The 20,361-nt window shown below is 40.9% G+C and overlaps 1 protein-coding gene across 4 annotated transcripts in view; it reads left to right on the plus strand.

Moving 5' to 3' along the window:
- The window catches only part of LOC105475354 (coiled-coil domain containing 146), a 191,171-nt gene that overhangs the window by 166,126 nt on the left and 4,684 nt on the right, over positions 1–20,361 (plus strand). For 3 of the 4 annotated variants that reach the window (XM_071093973.1, XM_011730541.3, XM_071093974.1), the window contains 8 exons: positions 4,147–4,242; positions 4,939–5,109; positions 8,855–8,943; positions 9,035–9,199; positions 10,512–10,736; positions 12,621–12,849; positions 17,466–17,594; positions 18,109–18,246. In XM_071093973.1, coding sequence (XP_070950074.1) covers positions 4,147–4,242; positions 4,939–5,109; positions 8,855–8,943; positions 9,035–9,199; positions 10,512–10,736; positions 12,621–12,849; positions 17,466–17,594; positions 18,109–18,246 — 1,242 coding nt within the window. The remainder of the gene's footprint in view (positions 1–4,146; positions 4,243–4,938; positions 5,110–8,854; positions 8,944–9,034; positions 9,200–10,511; positions 10,737–12,620; positions 12,850–17,465; positions 17,595–18,108; positions 18,247–20,361) is intronic. The other variant, XM_011730535.3, reaches the window with a different exon arrangement.

Here is a 20,361-nt window from a genome sequence, read left to right on the forward strand (position 1 = left end):
TACTTGTCCTAAATAAGACTTTTCTTCATGTTTTTTCTGTATTTTTCTTTTTTTGTTTGTTTTTTGTCTCTTTGTTATTAGAAACTTTCCTCCAATATATGGTAATTCTTGGCTATCTGCTTATATTTAAGCATGGGATGCTATAAATCTATTTGGAAGCTGTCTGTGATGGTGAGGCTTGTCACTGTAGTTTAATCTGACTGGACACAAAATATGTAAGGCATGGCCTTTGACCGAAGAGGAGTTTGCAGTGGAATGCACACAAGTTGTTCAGATTTTAACAAATATTATAAAAGCTATTTATATTATGACACTACTAGCTATGAAGTCCACAAAATAGCACCCATAGAATATAAAACTAAGAGAAATTAAAATGTATTAAAATCCTTTTCCTTTGTTGATTTTAAGGAAAATCTGTTTTTGTTCTAGTACAGTTTCAGTGAGAGACGAACTTCCTCTTTGACCCTGTGATTTATAATTAGCCCAGCCACTGCCCACAGCTGACAGCACTTGAAAACAGGAGTGGGTCAGGCCCGGCACTCCCAGCCCAAGTGAACATTTTTTCAGACTTGCATGCAATCCAAAACTAAAAGAGATAAAAGGTGAACATGAAGAGCTCTGGCTATTCTTCAGAATGTATTTCCCCCCGGAGACAGTTGTTTGATTCTCCTATGGCATTTGACTTGTACGTGGAGACTCTCCCAGAAACTCAAGGTACAAGCCTCACGAAAGGTTGGAATGCTTTAGAAAAATATCAAAGTGTTAAACTGAGGTTCACTGATATCAAATAATTGGGATATTTACAACAACAAATAATGTCTAATTCCTTAACTTCAATGAAAGTTACCGATGATTATTCATGCATTGAAAATGCCTGGAAGAACAGACACCAAAACTATTAATAGCGACTCCTGGGGGAGTAGTACTTGAAGTATCAGAGGTAGGAGGTAGTTTTTTTTTTTGTTTTTTTTTTTGTTTTTTTACTTTACACATTTCTATTGTTTGGTAACAATAAATACATTTTTAAGTGTGAAATGCTACACTATAAAAACTAAAAGAACGAACATAAGCTTACAAAACTTGATATATGCAATTTGGGGCTCAAAAGAAATGGTAAATATCTCAAGTAACTCCAGGCCATGTAATTAGAACTTTGACACTTGATAGTTATTTTCTTCCCACATTATTGGAGACTTCAGTCTAACTCCAGCCTATTTTCCAGATTACCTTAGGAAGGTTTCCTTTCAAAAGAAACACCTATTAGGTTAGGTTTGCAATTTGGCCTCAACAAGTTAACAGAAACTCAACTGTAATGATTTTGCTAAATAGGGAGTTGCTTTACTCACTTAATAAAAAGAACACAGGTAGGCACAACAGGTTATTTCACATAATGAAAAGTCTAGGATCCTTTTAGCTCTCCTTTCAGTCAACCTTTGTGTGTACATTTGTTTCTCCATAGTCAGAAAATGGCTATTCCACCTTTAAGCATAAACTCGCACAAGGAGGAGAAAGGGCAAAGAGCAAAAGACATGCATGATTGCTGGCTTGGCTGTTCCTTTTAACAGGAAAACAGCCACTTTCCCAGGACCCCTCCTCACAGACTTCCACTTACATTTCATTGGCTTGTCTTAGCTCATATGGGCACACCCAGCTGCAAAGAAGTCTGAGTACTCCTGGATACATTGCAACTCTGAAAAAAATGTCATTCTGTTGCTGTCATGGTTAATACTAAATGCCAATTTGATTGGATTGAAGGATACAAAGTATTGATCCTGGGTGTGTCTATGAGGGTGTTGCCAAAGGAGATTAACATTTGAGTCAGTGGGCTGGGAAAGGCTGACCCACCCTTAATCTGGGTGGGCACAATCTAATCAGCTGTCGGTGTGGCTAGAATATAAGCAGGCAGAAAAATGTGAACAGAGACTGGTGTAGCCTCCCAGCCTACATCTTTGTCCTGTGCTGGACCCTTCCTGCCCTTGAACATCAGACTCAAAGTTTCTTCAGTTTTGGGACTCCGACTGGCTTTCCTTCCTCCTCAGCTTGCAGATGGCCTATTGCGGGACCCTGTGATCCTGTGAGTTAATACTTAATAAACTCCACTCCATATATATATATATATATATATATACACACACACACACACACACACATACACACACAGAGAGAGAGACACAAAGTAGATAGATTGATAGATATAGATATATGTCAGGAGATATAAAGAACCCTGACTAACACAGTTGCTAAGATCAAGGTGGAGGGTAGCAGGACGCTCTGCTACCAATGGCTTATCATGTCACCTCTTCCACAAGCCAAGCCTACCTAACTCCTGCCTGAAACTAGAGGGCTGGGCTTTATGGAGAATTGAAAATGGTATCAGAGAAGCAGTTGCGAGTTCAAAAATGAATACAATTTATTGCAGTATTTGTGTTTCAAAATATTGGAAATAACCAACGTGTCTGAGACCTCAAGCCGGAAAAATCTGTCGAGAGCCTTTGGTTGATGTAGTAGCTAGTGAGTGTGCTCTCATCATATTTTCTGTCAAAACCTTATAAGGGTTCCTGGTCCCTGCTATCATTCACGTTTAGATCTGCCTACAGCCGGGAGCAGAGCATGAGGACAGCCCACTCCAGGCACACCTGTAACAGAGAATCAGACAGGGACCCAGGATGTTTGCTGGAGTTCCTCTATCCGGGAGGTCTTAACTCGACTTTCCTAAAGGAGAAATCAACTCTTCCTTAATGAATACTCACCTCTTCCAGGAAGGCTTTCCCGATTGTTCAATTCTATACTGAGTTCTCCCTTTTCCAATCTGCTGTAGCAATTTTGTTTGTTAAGCCCACAAAACTCTGTATATTGTTAGACATGTTTCACAAGACCATGTCTCATTTTCCCAAGTCCAGTGTGTGCATCTCAAGAGCTAGTGCTCCAGGGTAGGAGACCCGATGGAAAAGCAGGACATGGACAACTGAGGGTACAGAAGGTGCTACTGAAGATACCCTGGCTCATGGATGATGGGGCATCCAAAGACACACTTTAGTGACTCTAATGTAGCAGCATGATCCTCAGAAAGATCCTGTTAAGTAACCTTCAAATCACTAGACAGTGTGATATTCCTTTCTTGGGTCAAATTTTGGCCAGTATTCAACCTTAGGGCCTACAAGTGTGTGCTGTCACAGTAGGAACTGAACCACATCAGATTGGAGTCATGTGCCTTCACAGTGTAAATAGCCAACTCTAAACTTGCTCTAAGTCAAGTAGGCTGTAAGCACCCCAAGATGACCCTCCCTGTAGCCTTGAATGGTACCCTTTCCCCATCAGCTGCTACGTGTACAGAAAGGTAATGGTGAAATTTTAGGTATCAACCAAAAAGTTGAGGCTTTTCTTTCGTGTAAGAAATTTCCAGCTACTAATCAAATGACTACATATAAGTAGCAAACTATCCCCACTATTATTAATAAATCACATATTTTTCTTTATCCTGTAAGATTTCATAAACGTACTCACATTTTATAGTAACTATAATTTGAATAGTCATACTATATTCATGTCTCCAAAGTGCTGGGTCATGAGGTAGGCAGATCATGGGTTCCAAGTCTACCTCCCTGGGTTTGCACCTGCACCACTGAGGCAAGTTACTTAAATGTGTTTGTGCCTCATTCTCCTCATCTGCACAATTGGAGAAAATATTCCCCACTTTGTGAGGGGTATTGTAAGGATGAAGTAAGATCATATATATAGGCGTTTAGAACCTTGCTGGACACTTAGTTTATGTTCAATAAATGTTAGCTATTAAGATTTATTTCTAAATAATAAAACATTTGCAGCTGGCAAATTATCGATTTTTGGCAGGTCTTTCTATTTTAATTTGCCATGGCTTATAAAGAATATTTGGCATAAAGGGAAGTTCCTGTAAGATTGAGACTCATGATTTGCCCAGCATTTTCAAAAAGTGTGTGATGAAGTTGACTACATGGCAGTGAAGATTTTTTTTTAGACAGAGTCTCGCACTGTCGCCCAGGCTGGAGTGCAGTGGCATGATCTCGGCTCACTGCAACCTCCACCTCCCGGGCTCAAGCAATTCTCTGCCTCAGGCTCCCAAAGATTTATTTCTTACATAAATGCGTGTTTTTAAATTTTGATTTCCAGATTGAAGCTATCCCTAAAGATGATTCTACATTATCTGAGAGAAGGCGAGAGCTTCACAAGGAAGTTGAAGTAGCTAAGAGGAATTTGGCCCAACAGGTTAATATCAACATTCATTTAAGCTTCTATCTAAGAAGGGTTCGTACAAAGTTGTGTTTTTAACAGTGCTTCACAAAACCTTATCAATAAGAGAGTCATCAAAGAGAGTATGATCCTGCTTAATGTGGGTATATTTCTTCAACTCAAAGTCCACTCCAATCCTACATTAAATTTGAGAAAAAAGAATATGTTTGAACCAGAAAAAAGTATTCAAAGGAATGAGATTTTTAAATTATGGGTTATTGATTACATTAAAAGTAAGTCACAGATGTTTTATTTCACCAATGTCTAATTTCAAATTTTCTTTTGTTTTTATGTCTCTTCTTTTTCTTAGTCACTTGAAAATACAGTCTGAATAAGAAAAGGTTCTATCATGTTAACCCACTGATTTTTACATTATATTACAAAATAAAGGGAAAAAATGAAGCTAAAACAGCATTACTTTATTTTTTATTTTTATTTTTTTATTGAGAGGGATCTTGCTATGTTTCCCAGGCTGGTCTTGAACTACTGGCCTCAAGTCATCCTCCTGCCTCAACCTCCCAAAGGCTTGAATTGCAGGCATGAGCCATCACACCTGGCCTGTTTGTTTTAATAAAATACATTTTGTATAGGAAATAAAAAGGTAGTCTGAGATACTAGCTTTATTGTATTCCTTCAATTAAGTTATAATATTATCTGTGCTTTTTTCAAAAGAAAATTATATCTGAAATGGAGTCTAAGTTAGTAGAACAACAACTTGCAGAAGAAAACAAGCTTTTAAAGGAGCAAGAAAACATGAAAGAGCTGGTATTCAACCTTGTCCGCATGACTCAAATCAAAATTGATGAAAAGGAACAAAAGTCCAAGGATTTCCTGAAAGCTCAGGTAACTGCATTTTTTAAAACCATTTATTGATAACTACAAGAGTTCGGGGTAGCCTCATTTGAATGCAGTGTGCATTAGAAAGCTATACAATTGACCCTTGAACAACATGGATTTGAACTGCATGGGCCCATTTATACACAGATTTTTTTTCAACCAAATGCAGATCAAAAGTAGAGTACTCAGAATACAAAACCTGCATATATGGAAGGCCCACTTTTCTTATCGGTGAATTCCACAGGGTCAACTTTGGGACTTGAATATGCTTGGATTTTTGTATTCTCAAAGGGACCTGGAACCAGTTCCCTATGTATGCCAAGGGATCGCTATAACTGTGCCTCTCCTTCAAGTACCAGTGACTATAAATCTTCCCTAAATGAGATTCCATCACGCACTGAAAGATAGTCCCAGGATTCAATTCACAGTAGTCAACAATTTAGAGGGGAAAGGAGATCATTGACAATGAGCAGAGGATTTGAACAGATGGCAGTTTCAGTAAGAATGGGTGCCTCCCGTGGACAGGGCTGGCAGCTGCATAGGCTGCAGATATCATTTAGTTTTCACTCCCATCTCAGACTCCACTGTGATTTGTCCAGGAACAACTCAAGAGTGGTAGCATTAGATAGCTGTCCCTCCCAACTTCATCAAGATGGCATCATTTAATCGAATGCCAGATACCCTTAGTTGCTGCATCACGCTGTGATTTTCCTGGGCCTCCAAAAAAGTGCCAGTGCAACATTCCCCCCTAAAATCAACAATACAACAAATGGTAAAACAGCCCTCCTGTCACGCCAGCTAAAATTCTACCATTAACCATTTATTCCATATAAGGATTATGTCCAGATCATGCCCAGAAGCTCCCTGTTAAAAATGAACAGGATATTACATATTACTAAAATAGAAGAATTTATCAGGCCAGGTGTGGTGGCTCATGCCTGTAATCCCAGCACTTTGGGAGGCCAAGGCAGGTGGATCACTTGAGGTCAGGAGTTTGAGACCAGCCTGACCAACATGGTGAAACCCCATCTCTACTAAAATACAAAAATTATCCCGGCATGGTGGCAGGTGCCTGTAATCCCAGCTACTTGGGAGACTAAGGCAGGAGAATCATTTGAACCTAGGAGGTGGAGGTTGTAGTGAGCCGAAATCGCACCACTGCACTCCAGCCTGGGCGACACAGCGAGACTCCCTCTCGGAAGGAAGGGAGGGAGGGAGGGAGGGAGTTTATCACATGACCCAGATGTGGTCTGTTTCCAAGCACACCCTTTGTTCTCATTCTAAGTATTTACATGGAATGGCATTTCTTCTCACTCTGCAGCAAGAGCTCACTTACACCAAAGCATTAGTGAGCAATGAGGTATGAAGTATATTTTTGCAAAGAAGACTTGAGGAGAAGATCTACATTGCACAGCCCACTGCAGGCACTTCACATCCCCCTTTCACTGTTTATTTTTCCACTTTAATATTTAAGAAACTAAAAAGTTCAGCATGGCTGGCACATGGGAAGATGGGGAGAAAAGATGTCAAATAGTGAGACCAGAGAGCAGGAGAAGTCAGATGATGAAAGTTACTTAATCCACGTTAAACAGTTGAGACTCCACCATGAAGGCTGCAGCAACAGTGAAGTTCATGGGGTAGTTGGATTTCACCAGGTAAAGAAATGGTCAGGGAGGACAGGATGAAAGAAAGGCAGCTTGAGAGCACATGGTGGTTGAGGGGGTAAGATGCAGGAGTAGGACAAGGAGAGGAGAGAGGAGAGATGTGAGAAGGCCATCTTGGGCCAGGAGCGGTGGCTCGTGCCTGTAATCCCAGCACATTGGGAAGCCAAGGCGGGTGGATCACCTGAGGTCAGGAGTTCGAAACCAGCCTGGCCAACATGGTGAAACCCCATCTCTACTAAAAATACAAAAAATTATCCTGGCATGTTGGCGGACCTATAATCCCAGCTACTGAGGAAGTGGAGCAGAAGAATCACTTGAACCCGGGAGGCGGAGGTTGCAGTGAGCCGAGATTGCACCACTGCACTCCAGCCTGGGTGACGGTATGAGACGCCATCTCAAAAATGAAAAATAAAAGGAAGGAAGGAAGGAAGAGAGGGAAGAAGGGAAGGAAGGAAAAGAAGGAAGGAGAAAGCCATCTTCACCAGGTCAGGGTCTGGGATGGGACTGGTCCAGAATAACATTTTCAAGACAACTTGGTGTTGGCTGGGAAGATCCCACTCAAGTGAGTCTTTCCTAGTTAGAAACTTCCTCCCTTTTCTCTTTAGAAATTATAGAAACACTAGAGGTATACTGATTTGTTAAAATAAACACTGATCTGTTTTACGAATTAGATAATTTTCAATTAATCTCAAAAACTGATGTACATGTTATCTACGTGTGACTAATCTATGTAAAGCAAACCTCATTATTAAATGAGTTAATTCATATTAAACCACAAAAGACAATTCTTCTTGAGATATGGAAATTGATAAGGTACAAATGTTTATCCCTTGAGTATTTGTAGCCTTAGGAATTAGTGCATGAAACATTACCTGTACTCAGCTGCGATTTTCATAAGAAGGCAGTCAGTCTTACTATTTTACGTTCACATGGCATCCACATCCCTAAAGACCAAGGTGAAGAAAAAAAAACAATGTCGCTATCACTCCCAAGACAGAATAGATGACACTACATTTTCTCATCTGTTTTATTATTCATGTGTACAGTTATTTAAATATTTGTTTCTTCCTGACCCCTATTCTCATGGAGAACAACATTAGAAAAATGCTACACATCAATCTTGGCTCTACAGCTAGTTTCTTTCGAATCACTCATACCAAATGGGCTTTGCTCTCGGTCCTTGAGAGAAGGCTGACAAACTATTTCCTCTGGTTTCTACCAGCAAGTCCTTCATTTTTGAATACGTTTCTTATCCCAGATACAAGAACCAGTATCTTTAGATTTAAAGAACATAACTAATGTATTTAGCACTTGATATATTTTTTAGAATTTTAGAAATGTAACTGCTTTCTTTTAAAATATTTATGTGTAACACCTCCTTACAGCTGGTCTCAATATGATGCTTTATTGTGTAGGAAAACACCCCACATACAAAATACTGCAAAGCACTTTAAAATCATTTCTTCAGTCTCTGACAAAGCACCACAGAGAGTTCAGTTTATAATACCACCAAATCTTATTAGGAATCCTCTTTCTTCATCTATCTTCCATAAACTCTATGCTCACCCATTCCAGCTGTGTAGTTCAAAATCACTCTTCCTCTCTCTCAAAAGTCCTCCAAACTTTTCCTCAAACCCAACCCATGCAGGCTTTTTGATTTTTCCCTTCTCTTGTTTGTTGTCTTCCTTAGGTAACAGTTAACAGTTTGTCTTAGCCAATGTGAATCAGTTCAGCTAGCCAGGGGATTTTCAGACCTTCACCCTGATCTATACAACCCAGCAAGCCAAGAAAGACTTTTGAGGGACAGAGTCTTACTCTATCACCCAGGCTGAAGCGGAGTGATGCGATGGCTCACTGCAGCCTCAAATTCTTGGGCTCAAGTGGTCCTCCCACCTCAGCCTCCTGAGTAGCTGGGACTACAGGTGCATACCACCATACCCAGATAATTTTTTTATTTTTGTAGAGATGAGGTCTCTCTATGTTGCCTAGGCTGGAGAATTGTCTTTAATGGAAGGGAATGATATGGAATAGAGCTGGGAGTGTTCATATGTTGTTATTTATTTGACATTTTTTTTTTTACATTTCAGCAAAAATATACCAACATTGTTAAAGAAATCAAAGCAAAGGATCTTGAAATCAGGATACACAAGAAGAAAAAATGTGAAATTTATCGGAGGTAAAGTAATTATATGGTGTTTTACCTATTTAGGTGAGAAAAAAACCTGATGTTTATTTCATAAGTTTCAGTAAACGCTTTGTATTTACAGACTCAAAGAGTTTGCTAAACTGTATGACACCATTCGAAATGAAAGAAACAAATTTGTTAACTTACTCCACAAAGCTCATCAGAAAGTAAATGAAATAAAAGAAAGGCATAAAATGTCATTAAATGAACTTGAAATTCTGAGAAATAGTGCTGTTAGTCAAGAAAGGTAAGTGTTATAACTACTGGCCTTTCAAAGGCTTGTTTTCTGGTTCATTTGAACTCTAAAAATCCTGGGGATAATACAATAGAAAAGAGGCAGAGGCTGCAATGAGCCAAGATGGTGCCACTGCCCTCCAGCCTGGGTGACAGAATTAGACCCTGTCTCAAAAAAATAAAAAAATAAAAATAATAGTATTTTAGAAAGCCAGAGAAAGTGCTTGTTCAAGCATCTTGTTTTATAGATGATAATCTATCATGCTTCTACTGTTTGGGAGTCATTTTTTTAACGAATGAAAAACTGTAACATATAACTGTGCTTACTACGATGATTTTAGAAAGAAAAGAAATTAGAAAGAAAAGCACAAATCTAATAATTGGGATTGGGAAGTTAGAAAACAATCAAATCGTTTGTTAACCAACATCCCCTGGTTGTAGATTTAAAGCATCTAATGTGTTGTGGGAGGCAATACATTATAGCAGATTGGTGAAAGAGGTGGTGTCCAGACTCAAATACCACCCCTGCCACTTACTACCTGTGTCACCTTGGACAAGCTGCCTTGTCTCTCTGAGCTCACCTTCCTTATCCATACAAATAGTCCTTATTTCATATGACATTTTACTATGAAATGAGCTAATCCATATAAAAACCACTCAGAAGAATGTCTGGCAAATGGTTGTTTTCTTCATTTATTATTTACCATATGCCAAGATCTGCTGGACTCTTTCACCTATGTTAGTAAACAGTACACGATCAGGGTATAATCTAATTTTCTGGTGGCCATTATTGCCCAGTTTCCTTCAACAAAGCGATTATAAAGTGGCCTCATTTCAGGGGTCGGGGGTGGATGAAAAGAAAAATATAATTTCCCAATCAGGTTCTCATCCAACTTGAAAATGAAATACATTTATGGAGGCCATGCATTCATTCAGCATTTATTGTGGCCATAGACTGAGTCAGGTACCACCTTATGTCCAATGGATATTATTGGATATAACCATCTCTGTCCTCAAGACAGCAGTCTCCTGAGAATGACAATAAATGAATGACTGCAGTCTCTTGCTTTCATAAAGCGGGGCAGCAGAATGCTGGGGCACAAAGTAAAGATTTTCTAATCTGGAGGAGAGAAAATCTGAGACCTGGAAGGATTATGAAAATTCCTGAAGAGTATTATAAGATGAATATCATTATTACTAGCATCATCATTTCAAGGGCTACACTAAAGCAAGGTCTGCTTTGATAGTGCTTGTGTTTCAGAAGCCTTCATTCCTTTTAAATAAAGAAAATTATCATCTTACCCATTGTCTTATTATTTTAAAAGAAAGCTACAAAATTCCATGCTGAAACACGCCAACAATGTTACCATCAGAGAGAGCATGCAAAACGATGTGCGCAAAATTGCATCAAAACTTCAGGAAATGAAAGAAAAGAAGGAAGCCCAGTTAAATAACATTGACAGACTTGCCAATATGATCACAATGATCGAAGAGGAGATGGTGCAGCTTCGCAAAAGATATGAAAAAGCTGTTCAGCATCGAAATGAAAGGTAAAAACCAGGTGTGAGAACAGAGCACCAGGGATCCAATTGAGGAATGTCACCTCTTTTTCTACCTAGACTTGACAGTGAATAGTGAGGGAAATGTGATATTCAGGTTTCATTAGCCTTTGGAGAGAAGGGACTGTGTGTTGCTTCCCTTGAAAATAAGAAATGCTGTCCTCATGCCGGGCACAGTGGAGTGATCCCAGCACTTTGGGAGGCCGAGGCGGGGGATCACTTGAGCTCAGGAGTTCAAGACCAGCCTGGGCAACATGGTGAAACCCTATCCCTACTAATAAAATACAAAAAATTAGCCAGGTGTGGTGGCGGGTGCCTGTAATCCTAGCTACTGGGAGGCTGTGGCATGAGAATCACTTGAACCTGGGAGGCAGAGGTTGCAGTGAGCCGAGTTCGCACCATTACACTCCAGCCTGGGCCACAGAGTGAGACTCTGTCTCCAAAAAAAAAAAAAAATAGAAATACCATCCTCATAAACAGGCAAAGAGGAGGGGTTTGGGGAAGTTGCTTGCTTGAAGATCAATGTCCTTTCCTAGGTGGTCATTCAGGGCGCCTCTTATAACATCAGATTCTTTCAACATAATTGACATAAATAAGTGTGGAACTTGTACCCATTTTTGTGGTAGGTTTGGTCTTATTATATTTACTCAGCCATTCTCCTAGTTCATTTGCTCAGCAAGTTAGTAAGACCTTTAGGAGTAGCATTATTTCTTCCAGGCTGTAATTATATTATTAATCAATGTTTACTTCAGCAGTTCCCCCAAGTTACTTATGCTCTGAGAAACAGGAATGTGAAATTTGCAGAGCCCTGTGATAATGACATCTGGTATCAGAATTTTTTAATCAAACTTTGATTGTGTGCTTTTCTGTATAAGGCATTAGAGTGCTAGAACTTGAGAGTACAAAAATGTGGTACAACATTGCTCCTGGCTTCGGTTATCAAGAGAACTTGATCCTGAGCCTTTGAAAGGAAAACAGACAAAATATAGAGCTGGGATTAGCCAAGTACAACCACGTGCATGCATGTTTTGAGGAAGGGGAGTCATAGATAGAAGCAATTAAAGGAGGAACTCTGAAATAACAGATATGCATAGTGTGTGGGAAGACCTTTAGGGTCCTTTGAAGAACAGCAGATTTTCAAAGGGCTGGTAGGTTTTTCTCCAGGGGAGAAAAAAAATACTATTTGGCTCCTGGCACAAACCAAAGCTTTTGGACAAACAGTGTACACCCAGGTGCTACTCAGATCAGTGGGGCATGATCAGCCATGCAGACCAAAGCTGCTAGGGTTAGAACATTCTTACATTGTTTCCTCCCCATATTCTTCGTTCAAGGAGGGGTCTTTCTCCTGGCATGATTACAAAGGATAGATTTTTGTCTGTTTATGGGGAAATTACAATCAGAAATATTCAACTTGAGAAGAAACTAATGGGCCTAGCAACTTAATGTAGAGCAGACTCACACCAGAACTACATTCCCTGGCCCCCTGCCTGTGTGCTTCTGGCCAGGCCTTAGTTGGCAAGTTTGACCCGAGAAAAGGATCTGCAGAAAATCAGACTATGGGATCACTTTGTTTGTGCATTGGGAATGACATTCTTTCCCACCCCGGGAAAACCTTTGGGACTTTCAGAGACACTGTGGCTAGCCAACCACATGGTCGGCCTCAAACTTGAGAGGCTCAGTAACCCTCCTATCCCTAGAGAAATCCAAAGTGTGGATGTAATTTAACTAGAAAGCCATTGGTGACTATCTGTCATCCTCTGGAAGTATATGCTGTGTTGATGTATATCTTGCATCCAAAGCCAGAGGGAATCACAATGACTAGTAAAACGGTGGTCTCAATGCCCACTTAACCTCTACCTCTGAATTTGACCACAGTGGCGTTCAGCTGATAGAGCGGGAAGAAGAAGTATGCATTTTTTATGAAAAAATAAATATCCAAGAGAAGATGAAACTAAACGGAGAAATTGAAATACATCTACTGGAAGAAAAGATCCGATTCCTGAAACTGAAGATTGCTGAGAAGCAAAGACAAATTTGTGTTACCCAGAAATTACTGCCAGCCAAGAGGTCCCTGGATGCCGACCTAGCTGTGCTCCAAATTCAGGTGGGTGAGTGATCACAGGACACTTCCTCAGACCATTTATTTTTTTCCACCTTTATTAGTTTGTAGATGAGTTCTTGCATGTAAACCAAGCCATACTATTTCTAGGACCTGTAAGAATCCATCTTGTTTAAAAATGCACATGAATGCTGCTCTAGGGTGGAATCTGCGCTTCAGGCATCCAGACTCCACATTGTCTTTTTTTTCTCATGAGGCATTTTCTGCCTTTCTTAGAATTTAAAGTCTCCCAGGACTTATCTCTAGCTCAGTTTCCTCATAGCTCAAACTTCACTGATCTAGACTCTCACTACCCTCAGCATATTCATGTCGTTGCTGCTTGCTGGATAGATCTTGAGGATGAGCCAGCACTCTTTTGATACTCTGGCCCCCAGAGCAAGAGATTGTCTGGAGATTGTTGCTTATTAGTAGTTGGCAGTCACATATAACTTGACTCTTTATTAACCACTGTAGTTCTATGATAGCTTAGTAACTTGGCCTCTGACATGGCCTTTTTTAAAGTGGATAAATCCAAAAAACTAAAACATGAAAAAACAAAATAAAATATGAATATAAAGCTACTTTCTTCACATGTGTTACTAGGGGTTTATTCTTCATAGAAACTTTTTAAAATTAAACTGAAATCTGTGTAGCCTAAACTTGTTCCCATTAACTCAATGTAGCAGGAACAAATTCTAACCTATAACATTTTTTCTAAAATGTCAGGTTTGCATTTGGATTTTTTTTCCTGATAATAAAGTTAAGATATGTGGTGAATGAAATTTTGTAAAAGTATAAAAATTATAAAGAAGAAAATAAAATTGTACCCCCAAGATACAATTACTGTTAAAATTATCAGAAATCTGGGAGAAATCCTTTCATTTGTTTTCTAGGCGTACAAGTAAATGTTTTCATTAGCTCATGCCCTGGACAGTTTTGGGCCCCCCTCTTTTTTTTTTTAATCATGTCAAGGGGATTCATAGGATTTCATGGGACTATATGATAGATCTGCTTTCATATTTTATGCCATTTGAATGTGCATATGCTGTATAGATAATAGCCTCTTTCAGTTTGCACAAATATGCCAATGTTCTGATTTCAAGTATTTTTTTTTTTTAATTGAGCCATGAGTTCTTCCATTCATTTCTTCAGTAAGTGTAGCCAGATTCAGATCAATTGGCCAGAAAGTCCCCCTAAACTCCCACAGGCCTCCCCAGGCTTCCTGGAGCTCTGACTTCTGCTTCCAACAAAGGTTCATTTGAGGGATCGCCCATCAGCCTGCATACATAGTGCCTGTGCCACTTCTGTGCCATGTCCGCAAAGGCACAGGACTGACCCCTTCCTCAGGCTATACCTACACAAGACCATTCATGTCAGACCTCTGTGGACAGACTTTATTAAAGATGTGGGGCAATGGTATGTGGGGTTACATTACAGAAATGCAAAGCCCTTCAATTAGATATCAGACATCCATGCTCTTCTTGGGGGCACTCTATCACTGGAGACACTTCCCTGAGTGCTAATACTCTGTACTGCACCCTTGCCTAGCTCAATTTCACTGGCTTGTCTTTCACCTCCCCTCTCCCTCCACAGCCTCATCATCCCAGACGGCCCCCAGGAACTCCATACTTGCCCCCACTTCATTTTACAGAAGAATTTGGCTCTCTCCGGCTTTTTCCCAAAATGAAGCTTCAGGTCTATCTTTTCCCATCCTACACTATCAAGATGCAGAGCAACATAAAAGAACTTTAAATTCAATAAAATCTGAAACAGAATAATTTCCTCTCTATTGCATAAGCATATTCTTTGTGTTCACTGCAAATCAATACTTCCATTCAGTGGATAAATTGTTCTTAGAAAAAAAAAAATGTCATTTTGTTATATAAAACCAATTATCTAGTGTGAAATGTAAATTCGCTTTTACCCAAGAAGGAAATATTATACATTTCATAACACTACACTCCCTACCTGATGGTGAACTTTGATCATTTTGATTGCACATCACCTGAGACATGCAGACTATGTGTTATCAGTTATCTGCTCTACCGGAGTGAATTCTGATTATCTGCTCAGCACCAATCATGTGTACCCTTGAAGGATGTGCTGTGGAATTTCTAGCTTCAGGCAAGCCGTTTCTGTGCCCTGTTCTGCAGTGCCAGATCCCGGTCATATCCTGTTGTTTTTTACAGCCACAGTGTCTTTTTTTTTTTTTTTTTTTTTAAGTCTTCCCCCTTTTTTGCATCATTTTCAGAATTCTCTTAAGGTTTGCATTTTTTTCAGTTGTCCAGAACAGTTTTTAATTGTCCAACAGTCTAATCCAAGGATTATCATGAGTCTGTTCTCCTGGTTCTGTAATGATAGCTCAATTTTAGGCACCTTGGAAGTCACATGAATTACTTTGGGACACGAAGACACTATTTTACATAAACAGCATGAACAGTTTTTCCTCAAATGCCAAAGGAAAACTAAAATCGAGACACCCCTTTATAAGCAAGCACTGTATTTTTGTTTCTTATTTAGTTTCCTAATTAAGAAAAGGGAACATTAAGTATTGTTAATAATAAATACAACAAATGCTTGATTACATATGTATGTATACTTCAATTCTGTATTAAGGACATTTAAGGAATGTAGATACCGGAAAAAGGACAATGTTAAATTATTGATCACCATTTATAATTCTTTCTGTAGGGAGGAGGAGCATAAATTTTAAAAATGCTACCTGTATCCGTCTTTTTTTTGAGACAAAGTCTGGCTCTGTCGCCCAGGCTGGAGTGCAGTGGCTCGATCTCAGCTCACTGCAACCTCCACCTCCCAGGTTCACACCATTCTCCTGCCTCAGCCTCTAAAGTAGCTGGGACTACAGGCGCCCGCCACCATGCCCGGCTAATTTTTTGTATTTTTAGTAGAAACGGGGTTTTACCATGTTCACCAGGATGGTCTCGATCTCCTGACCTTGTGATCCGCCTGCCTCGGCCTCCCAAAGTGCTGGGATTACAGGCGTGAGCCACCGCGCCCGGCCTACCTGTATCAGTCTTAGACATGTTGTAAAATACCATAAATACATTATCTCACATGATGGATCAACCCCGTGGGACTGAGCTTTTTCTTCCTATTTGACAAGTGAGGAAACTAAAGTTTAGAGAAGACAAATGATTTACCTGAGATTACACAGGTATTCAGTAGGAAAACTGAAAAATAATGCTTCTTGATTGTCACCTCTCTCTCCCTATAAGACAAAAACTAGGTGTGGCTACCCTTCCTATTTAGGAGTAGCCATGTTTCTTCATTCACCTCCAAAATCTCACTGATTCAACAAATACAGTTAATACATATGACACTATATTAGGGATTTAGCAGAAAAAATACAAATAGCCCAAGCTGTTCCTCACAGAGCATACATTAGGTAGGTTCAATGATTAAGAATGTTTTTCTCCTTCTTTGGGAAGCCATTAAACCCATTGCCAGCCAAGTGTTTCAAAATGAAGTCCAGCGTGTTGTATGCTAGTTACCCTGGTCTTTGTAACAACCTGCAATGAAGAGGTGAAGGTTGTGTATTAGTTCATTTGCATTGCTGTAAAGGAATACCTGAGGCTGGGTAACAAAACGAAAAGAGGTTTATTTTGGCTCATGATTCTGCAGGCTGTGCAGGAAGCATGGTGCCAGCATCTGCATCTGGTGAGGGCCTCAGGAAGCTTCCAATCATGGTGGAAAGTGAAGGGGGAGCAGGCACGTTGTGTAGCGAGAGGAAGCAAAAGAAAGAAGCCGAGGAGCCAGGCTTTTTTTTTGTTTTTTGAGACGGAGTCTCCCTCTGTTACCTAGGCTGGAGTGCAGTGGTGCAATCTCGGCTCACTGCAAGCTCCGCCTCCCGGGTTCACGCCATTCTCCTGCCTCAGCCTCCCGAGTAGCTGGGACTACAGGCGCCCGCCACCGCGCCTGGCTAATTTTTTGTATTTTTAGTAGAGACGGGGTTTCACCATGTTAGCCAGGATGGTCTCGATCTCCTGACCTCACGATCCGCCTGCTTCAGCCTCCCAAAGTGCTGGGATTACAGGCTTGAGCCACCGCGCCCGGCTGAGCCAGGCTGTTTTTAAACAACCAGATGTCACTTGAACTCACAGAGTGAGAACTCACTCATTATCATAAGGACAGCACCAAGCCGTTCATGAAGGCCCCACCCTGCCCCCATGACCCAGACACCTCCCACCAGGCCCCACCTCCAACATTGGGGATCACATTTCACTCAACATGGGATTTGGAGGGGGCACATCCAACCATATTAGGCTGTATACTTGGAGCCCTGCAACCACGCAGCATCCCATGAACATGACACAAATGGGAAGCAATCAAGGGTTGCTTGTGAAATCAGCTTTTTCTATGACCCAGAAGGCACTGCCTCACCTTGTATGGTCAATTGTAGACATCATCATTGCAGTACCATAAATGAGCAATAAACGTCACTTAAGCAGGTCCCATCTGATGGGGTGTTAAGAAAACAGAGTTCTCTTCTACCCTTGTCTGGGTTGGTCCTCCTGAAAAACTCTGAAGACCCTAGGCAATGTGATTTTCAAATTTACTGAGCTAGAGAATTCATTTTAAAGTTAATGTTTTTTTCTTAATAGTTTTCACAGTGTACAGACAGAATTAAAGACCTGGAGAAACAGTTCATAAAGCCTGACGGTGAGAACAGAGCTCGCTTCCTTCCAGGGAAAGATCTGACCGAAAAGGAAATGATCAAAAAATTAGACAAGGTAAACATTCTTGCTTAAAATTGCATCTGGTAGCCCCTTGTTGATGTAGTTCACAGATACCTACGGTACTGTTTCATGTTATGCTGACAGACCTATCCTTCGTTATTCGAGTCACTAATATAGTCCTTTCGTTGTAATCTAGTCATACATTCTAAGCTTGATTTAGACACTTGACAAAAGAAGTTCCAAACCAGTGGTTTTGAGATTCCGAAGGCACCTTTCTCTCATGGCCCAAAGGAGTAATTCTGGCATCTTAAATGGATTAATTTGTCTTCCTGATGGGAACACATCAGAAGAATGGTGATGTGGATGCTAGATAGAGCTGAGGGGGCCCTACTGTAACTCCCAGAGGTATCTACAGGGGCTGGGGCAGGGGAAGTCTTGACTTAACCCAGCTCTAAACACTTTCCAGAGGTATTTTGTAGGGGTAGGGGGAAATAGTGCTCTAATTAGGAAATAGGATTTTGTCTTGGATGACATTTTTTCTTCCTCTTGAAACTATTTTCAAACATAGCTGGAACTACAACTGGCCAAGAAGGAGGAGAAGCTGCTGGAGAAGGATTTCATCTATGAACAGGTCTCCCGGCTCACAGACAGGCTCTGCAGCAAAACTCAGGACTGCAAGCAGGACACGCTGCTCTTAGCCAAGAAGGTAGGCCTGAGACCCTGCCTTTTCCCTTCTGCCCCTGCTCCTTTATTACCTTTTATTTTCCACAGACTGATAGATTTATTGAGGGAAGCACTGGAGAGATTAGGCTTTATGACTAGGGAAACTTAGAAAAACGGAAGGATGACTCAGAATTGTCCAAAATGTTTCAATCTTACTCCCTGAACGAATTCACTTCGCAGTGGCAAAACTTAAGCTTTTAAATGACAGTATTCAAGTTTCACTTAGCAGGGCAACTATCCAACTATGACCGTTATTATCTTTGTATCCCATGCACAAAGTGAAATCCTTTCTAGTTCCTTTTAAGCGGAGCGCCTCACTTATCCAGTGATCTTAGTAGGGACTGCTCCAATCCAGAACTCAGCCAGAACCCAGAAATAGAAAGGGACTGTTAAGAGAAATGCAGTCACACAACACCCAGACCAACTGCACCACGGAGGTGCCCACCAGGCACCACTGGTGAGGAAAGGCCAGGAACACAGAACCCCTTAATTTAATAAGCATAAGAGGCTAGGATGGCAGATCCAAAGCCTCAGGGTGGGGGTGGGACTGCTAGAAGCTGCACTGAAAGGAGCAGCCAGCAGAGCCCCTAGAAGTCCCCCTAGACTCCCACAGGTCTCGCCAGGCTTCCTGTGGCTCTGAGTCCTGCTTCCAACAAAGGTTCATTTGGGGAATTGCCCCATCAGCCTGTACACCCAGTGCCTGTTCCATTTCTGCGTCATGTCTGTGCACGCATGGGACTCCCTCCTTCCTCAGTCTACCCCTACACAAGACCATTCATGCAAGGCCTTTCACGCGTACTATAGAGCCATCAGAGGCTTGGCCACTCACCTGGCCTCTGGGGTCCTCTGGAGCATCCCGCCAGTACAGAGTTCAGCCAGTCAACAGTAATTACTGAACACCTGCTATGTGCTACACTCATGCTAGGCATGAGTTCAGAAACAAAGGGGAAGGGACACATTGTTTACACCATAGGAAGCTCACAGGGTCTAGTAGGGAGAGACAGATGAAAACAGATAATGGTAATACCCACACCAGAGACTGTGGGCTCCTGAGGGCAGCCATTGTTCCTTGTTCTTATTTTCCCCAATGCCTAGCATATACCAGGCTCTAGAAAAACACTTACAAGATGAATAACCAGTTCTGTTTCAGAAGCACATGTGGCACACTAAACAAGAAATGATTGTAAATCTTAGACTACCTTTGCCATTTTTATTTGACTCTTATGCTTCTGCTCTGATGACTTCCATGAATAGACTGATCAGGCCAGTGGCAGGTATGCAAATCACAACTTTGCCTCAAACTAAGGTAAAGTTGTGAGTCACACGTCTGCCACTGGACTGATGCTAAGGCTTAGTTAAGTTCAGGCACTTTGCCTGAATTAGCATGTCTGATATTCCTTTAAATAAATGTTGTCTGCCTGCCTTTTGCAAAATGAATTTCCCTTTCCTTGGGGGAAGTCATTTTCACTGAGGCCTGACTTATCAAAGCTGATGGCAGAGTTGCCTGGAAGGCAACAGTAATGCTAGGGAAATGTACATAGCGGCCACTTTCCATAGCCAGGAAAGCTCCAGCACAGCTGAGTCCTAGTCTAACAATCATTCTCCCCTTTCCTTTCCCTACCTTCCATGCTCTCCATTGGCTTCTTCCTCCTCCCCAGATTTCACTGCCCCCTCCATTTGAAATGATAATCTCATAGTAGGCAGAACTGGAAAGTAGAAAGACATTCAGATTCCAGATCTATGATTTATCAAAACTAGCAAATGGCCTTGAGAAAGATGGACAAATGATCTTAAAACTCAGTTTTCTCATCTGTGTAATGGGTGTGATAGCCGAAGTTGTTGCAAGTATTACACAGTCGAACACATAAGTGGCCTAGCCACATTAAACAAGATTGCACATCTCATCAAGTCCTCACTCCTCCTAGATAGCTTATGGCTCCTCTTGCAAATTTCCCAACAGAAGTGGGAGCAGAAAGTGGGAAATCTCAGTTAAGACTTGGAGCAACCCAGAATAATACGAAGCTTTGTTTTCTAATTTATGGAAGAGAAGGGAAGTTGGCTAGTTACACAGACGGACATACACACTCAAGTGTGCAGT

This window comes from Macaca nemestrina, chromosome 4 (genome assembly GCF_043159975.1).
Source record: "Macaca nemestrina isolate mMacNem1 chromosome 4, mMacNem.hap1, whole genome shotgun sequence".
Taxonomy (NCBI): Eukaryota; Metazoa; Chordata; class Mammalia; order Primates; family Cercopithecidae; genus Macaca; species Macaca nemestrina.